This window comes from Austrofundulus limnaeus, unplaced genomic scaffold (assembly GCF_001266775.1).
Source record: "Austrofundulus limnaeus strain Quisiro unplaced genomic scaffold, Austrofundulus_limnaeus-1.0 Scaffold41, whole genome shotgun sequence".
In the NCBI taxonomy this organism is placed as follows: Eukaryota; Metazoa; Chordata; class Actinopteri; order Cyprinodontiformes; family Rivulidae; genus Austrofundulus; species Austrofundulus limnaeus.
The window spans coordinates 1,809,094-1,815,512 of record NW_013952443.1 but is presented as its reverse complement, the minus strand read 5'-3'; the positions used below and the strand labels follow the sequence as shown (position 1 = coordinate 1,815,512).

The following is a 6,419-nucleotide window of genomic DNA, read 5'->3' as shown; positions in this document are numbered from 1 at the left end:
GGCGTACGCCATTTCCGCCTTTTGGCTGTATGTTCACTTTTAGTATGGTTTCCACGCAATCCTTTATAAATGAGACCTCTGGTCCTCGAGTTCCACTATCCTATATGTTTCAGATGTTTTTGCAGAACTTGAGAAGGGAAACAGTTAAAACGTTCAGGACCGTGGAGCTCGAGGTCCAGGATTGGGCACCGCTGGTTTAAATCTGTCTTATTTGTTCAGATTTGCCTCCAGCTCTGAGTCCCTCTGAATGTGWTGTTTTTGTTTTTRTTTTTCTCTCTCCTGCAGGTGCTGTTGTTTCTTCAAGAGGAGAAAGAGGAAAGCTCTCCAGAGGCACAAGTGAAGGAAGAATCTGGAGAGAACTTGAAACATTGTGGTCACTGTCGAGTTTTAAATGAAAGCAACTACACGACCCCTCCTCCCACCCCCACCCCAAAAGGCCCTTCTTTTATTCCAGCTCCCCCCTTACACCCCTTCATCCTCTCACCGTCTCCCCCCACCCCGTCACCATGCCCCGCCCTCTTCGCGCTCTGTCTTTCTCGTTCTCAGCGCTCCCCGGCTGCCGCCGAGTTGAAGGAATGTCGCAGACCTACTGACTCTACGAGAGACTCCTTGAATCTTTTATCGACGAAAAACAAAAATAACTAAAAGTACCTTGCATTACAACAGGGAGGGGGTGGGGCRGGGGCCTGAGATAAAGTATAAAAGCTGTAACGATGAAACTCAGAATGCCTGGGCGTGAACACGGGGGGAAACAAAACGATGCTGTTTGAAGCAGCCGTGTTCCAGATTCCATACAGACCGAGCGTTTGTCCGAACAGCCYGCTGTTCATCAGGGGAACCCATTTAAAGTGGATCGAGTGAAAGGAATCTGCTCCGTAGGAAAAAAAAAAGTTCATTTTCTTTTCTCTTTTTTTTTCGGTGTGTTTTGGGATCAAGGTGAGGTTTGCTGATGTTGAATCCGAGAGACGCAGGAAGCATTTCATCTATAAAAACAGAACTTGGAAGATTTTTTTATGTACTCCCCCCCCATTTTTTTTTCTTTTTGAAAGCGAATCCTCAGTTTTCAAAGTCAAATCCCTACATTGAAAACTTCTTTTCATGTTGTAGTGTTCTGGAGTTCAATTCTTTTCTCATTTTGATTCTTTTTTTTGTTCTTCAACATGGTGTTTGTAGCACAGTCACTGGCCTCAGGTACTGTGGAAGAGATGAGAGAAACGGATATTTTTATTGCACTTTTGAGGGGGAAAATACATTTACAGTGAGAACTTTAGGTTTAAAATTAACAGTTAAGCAAACGACTTAATAAAGACTGATCTAGGAGTCCTTCAACGCTTATATATCGTTATGGCTGAAAAAAAATGTTGATTTACACGAGAGAAAAAAAGAAAAAAAAAGTTTTGATTTTTCTTACATCTAAATAATTTACCAAGAAATCATAGTTTGTGCCTTTTTTTAAGTAAAATGTTTAAAAGCTCAAGTGAGTGTCCCGCTATGACATTTTATCTAATCTGACCCAAAAGCTCAGTGGATTCTTGTGTGTCTGTGAGGGTGTGTGTGTGTGTGTGTGTGTGCGTGCGAGTGTTTGCTAATCCACAAGTTGTAAGCAAATCTGTGAAATCCACATCCCTTCTCCTTTACCATTCTCCCACCTTGGGCTGCTGTGACGGCACACCTACACGGCGGTGACGCTTTAGTCTCGACAGGAGGCTGGGATGTGTGTGCGTGCGAGTGTTTGCTAATCCACAAGTTGTAAGCAAATCTGTGAAATCCACATCCCTTCTCCTTTACCATTCTCCCACCTTGGGCTGCTGTGACGGCACACCTACACGGCGGTGACGCTTTAGTCTCGACAGGAGGCTGGGATGTGTGTGCGTGCGTATGCGTGTGTGTTTCCAGCTCAAAGAGATCTAACACACAAAAGAAAAAAAAAAGCCCAAATCTGTTAAGTTGTGTGTTATTTCATCTGGATGTCACCAAGAGACGAGAAGTTCAGAGAGATTTATTTGTTCGAAGTGTCTCTGAAGTGGCTGAGGTCCTGTTTCTGTTCAAATAGTAGACGATTAGTAAACCTATTTTTATGCTTCGAGCTCCTTTGTGCTGCAGACAGATGTAGTTTCAAGCCGTTTAATGCTTTATTTTTCTTTTGCCCCTCGGTGTCTACGAGTTTGCACTGTTTCCAGTAACGCTTAAACTCCACCTAAAAGCTCGTCGGCGATCGAAAGTGACAAATTGGAGCCCCCCTCCGAGTTAATTCTGGGAGATCGTTCCTCCTTAAACAGATGCGAGAAGATAAAATATCTTTATTTTTTAAAGACACCACTTCCAGCTCTTTACCAGGTTTAGTTCAAATCCTTTAACTTTTCTTGTTTCTAAGAGCTTTTTAATGGACTGATTATTGAACAGTATAAATCTTAGAGGTAAAACAAGAATGCACAAAAAGAACCCCCAAAGAAAACTAAAGTGTCCTGTACAAATATGGGTCATAAAAGATGAGAAATTATCTAGACGTGGTAGGAAAACTGAGCAGAAACCGTAAAAACTCTTTTAAGATCCGGGAGTTTAATTTCCGAGTTTTGTCTGATTTGTGTCTCCCTAAGATCCTGATTGGATCCCATTAATCCATAATCTGTCAATGATAATCCATTGCTATAATTTTGGGTTAACTTATTGCACAGAACTGACCGGCCTATATAGTATATATATATATATTTTTTTTTCCCAAGTTAGAAAAAGTACAAACTGGTATAAATTCAGCTGCATTACGTTCTGAATGTTTTAACGAAATTTAAGAGCTGGTGGCAGTTTTAGTGTAAATTAGTTTTTTTTTTATAACGTTTCGCACAAACTCAGTTGTGTCATAAAACTACATCATCCTCATCTGGCTTTTGCTGACAAGATTAGCAGCATTTTTATTTAAAATTTTTTTTGTTAATTAGAAATTTTTCCGTTCTCGTTTGAACCCATCTGGTTTTTTAAGTGGGCAGCAAATTTTTAATGTTTATTTTTATTATTTTTTTGCTCCTCTAAGCAGGTTTTAGAGGACCAAAGATCCGAGAAGAAGCGGCCGTGTGCGAGAAGCGCACCGTAACTCGAGTTTCCCCGAATGCCCTTCATAGCTACGACTTAGACGATATAAGGCGTGTACACTGCGGAGCTTTCTGTTCGTCGCTGTTTAATACCACGTCTGCAGTCAGACGAGGATCGTGGAGACAACGCGTTCGAGAGGGGGCGTCCCTGGATCCAACGCGCCTTTTTAACAGCAGGGAAGCACTCGTTGGGCGCATCGAACTGTTCCACTGAAAACTGAATCGGTTCAGCCGAGCAGCAGGGAGACCCGGCTTCATTACACTGCGTTTATTATGTGATTTCTAACCTTGGGGGGGGAGTGAGTGAGTGAGTTCTGGAGATGTTCAGACCAGTGTTGAACTGTGCTTCTGCTCTACGTCTCTTGGTGTAACTCTTTGCAACATGTATTTGTAAATATGACAACGACAGATCTCTAATTGTGAATAAAGGAAGTTTTATCACAGCCTGTGCCTGCTGGATCGGTCTTTGTCAGTCCAGAAGAAAAACCCTGCAAGTACCAGCCCTGCATTTAAAACTTGTCTTGGTTTATTTTCTGGACTTTCTGGTGCACCATGAATGAATTCCCTTCCATGTTTCTGTCACCTGACGTTCTGATTGGCTACACGTCACATTCAACAGGCTGTGAGCTCGTTGGGGGGACACCACACACTCTGGGAAACTGAGCCAAGGCAATCCGACATTGAATATATTCGATTTGAGTTTGGAGTTGTCCAGATGTCCTTCTGAGCAGATTAGATCACTCATAACACACCACACATGGCAGGAATATCTTCTAAGATCATCTTTAGAAACCATCACAATAAAAGGGCCGTCAAAATGGCAAAATTGAGTCAATCAGTGTAATTATTTCATTGTGAACCAGTTATAATGGACAAGTAACAAAGATGCGTTCTTATAAGCAGTCAAATTAATCCTGTTTCCTGTCATATGAGGGTGTTTTACCAGTCTAGGGACTTTGATAAATGTGCTGCCCGATCCCAGTAGTACGTGGGTCAGGTTTTTTTTTTTTTTTGGGGGGGTTTCACTCGTTATGCTTACCCTCCGCTTAGCATTTCGAAATCCATCTTAAGATTTTATCTAGTTTGTCTGCTTTCGTTTGAAAAAATCTGCGAAATTGTGACATGCACTATGTCTACGGAGCTCCGCACTTTTTTATGTTATAATGGAAGTCAATGGAGCACTTGCTTCCTAATTTTCAGCCTTTAAATATCTCTAAATCCTTAATGGGTGGTCTGATTTTTAAAAACTAAATTGTTTTGGGATCTGTACACAGAGCCTTATGAGTACAAAAAGGAAAAACAGAAAACTTTTATCCAAGTCCCTAATCAGTCTGTGCATTCCAAGTGCAGTATACATTTTTTTTTTTTGGGATACTGAAAAGCACGGTCACTGTTCAGCTAAATGAAGCTTGTCCTGATAAGTTGGTATTTGTAAAAATGATTTTGCATGTAAACTACACGGGGAAGGGGCACCACWTTTTATATAGGTGGGTCATTGCCCCCCTGATGCGTCCTCCTGGTGGCGCCCCTGTGTGAAACAAGTAGAAATGCTGCCCTCTAGCGGCTGCGCAGCGGCGGGAGGTCTGAGCGCGCGGACAGGCGGGGCTTCTCGGCGATTGGAGGGGAACGAGAAGACCGTTTACTCTGACCGAGATAGACGCTTGGAGCAAAGGAAAGCTCACTGAAAGTACCGAAGTTCATCTTAGAAGTCATCCAGGATCGAGTTTATGTTCTGAGAAACCCATAAATCCGAGTCAAACTTTGGTTGGAAGAAGAATTTGATCAGAAAACTCGAACGGACTCTGGTGGTCAAGTGTTCCCCCTCCTCCTCCTCCTCCAGTCCAGCACTCAGGTAAGAAAATCACAAGGTGGAWTAAAGTAGTTCAGATTAAACAGTTTTACGACAAATTACTTATTTTATACTTACAGCCTTTTATGATGTTTTGGGGGTCGTTGCGAATAGAGAGGATGTAAATTAGCGGTAAATAAGGTGTTTTTCAGCGGCAGGTGGGTCGTCTCAAAATGTTGGAGGAAACCTGTCCGAACCAAGGAATCAGTTTTAAACCCAACGACTAGTTAAACATCAGGAACATCACCGAAGATCATTTGGATAAAGTTAAAATACTCTAAGTTTAGGTCAATAAAAGTGGTGTTTTGTTATTTGTATTTATGAGTGACAGAGTGCACGAATTATTAAAGCAGTTATGTTTTAATGTCGACCACTAATGAGTGATTAATTAAAGTCTGGAGGCAGTTTGTTTATTTTTACCTGGGTAAACAGGTGGATTCAGAACCACAGAAGACCAGCAGCACTTTAATTATAACTTTTAARTGTTGAATTTTAATGAAACACTGAAAGTAATGACTGGTGATCACCTACAGCTGATTTTAGTCAACACTTTTGAAGATGGCCGCCACTGCAACACAAAAATAGCAACAACCCAGAAATAATCTTTATTATAACATTTGTATATTTGTATCTGCCTTTATCATTACTGTTAAATTAGTTGTTGAAACTAAAATAACATGAGCTGAAAGCTAAAAGAAAAAAAAACTCGCAATAAGGAGCAAAAATACCAGCTAAAGGGATAAAAAAATGCTATCTAAAAATCAGAAGTAGCTAAAAGGAGCAAAAATATGGTCATAAGTTAAGGTAACATAACACCAGCAAAGCAATAACTGTAGATGGCTAAATAAAAACAAAAACTAAAGAGTGCAAATTACTTATAAAAGCTAAAACAAGCAAAAGATAGCTAAAAGACAAATTGTTAAAAAAAAGTTCAAAGCTTGCAAAATACTAGCTAAAATTAGAGGGCTAGTGAAAAGTTAAAAAAATAGTTAAAAGCACAGCTAAAAGTAACAAAACACTAAAGCAAAAGCACAAAAGCAGCTAAATGCTAGCTACTAGCAAAAATGCTAATTAAAAGTTCAAAGTATCAAAAGACGAGCTTAAAGTAGCTTACAAGGAAAAAAACTACTTAAATGAAAATGTTTCAAAGGATTTGAAGATATATCAACATATTTCAATGAGAAGTCCTGATGCATCTCAGTTATCCAGGTAAAAAATCAAAAAGAAAAAAAAATTGTATAGGTCTTCTGGACGGGTTCTTCTCTAATGAAACGTTTCGTCTCTCCTCCAAGAGACTTCTTCAGTCTGAGAGTTTCAGGCAAAATTCAGGCTTTTGAGCACTGCCTCCATGTGACTGATACGGATGTGAGTATCAGTCACATGGAGGCAGTGCTCAAAAGCCTGTGAAAATCAGTCACATGGAGGCAGGGCTTAAAAGCCTGTGAGTATCAGTCACATGGAGGCAGTGCTTAAAAGCCTGTGAA

General features: G+C 40.5%; 2 protein-coding genes across 6 annotated transcripts in view; both read left to right on the top strand.

The window, feature by feature from the left end:
- Positions 1 to 3,530, top strand: part of csnk1g2b (casein kinase 1, gamma 2b) — a 40,401-nt gene extending 36,871 nt beyond the window's left edge. For all 5 annotated transcript variants that reach the window (XM_014007345.1, XM_014007343.1, XM_014007342.1 and 2 more), the window contains one exon: positions 286 to 3,530. In XM_014007345.1, the coding sequence (XP_013862799.1) occupies positions 286 to 340 (55 nt within the window). In that variant the 3' untranslated portion in view covers positions 341 to 3,530. The remainder of the gene's footprint in view (positions 1 to 285) is intronic.
- A 1,009-nt stretch (positions 3,531 to 4,539) lies between these two features.
- The window catches only part of si:ch73-61d6.3 (occludin), a 23,783-nt gene continuing 21,903 nt past the window's right edge, over positions 4,540 to 6,419 (top strand). Inside the window, exon 1 of the mRNA XM_014007341.1 lies at positions 4,540 to 4,938. The gene's annotated coding sequence lies outside the window, so the exon portion shown is untranslated. The remainder of the gene's footprint in view (positions 4,939 to 6,419) is intronic.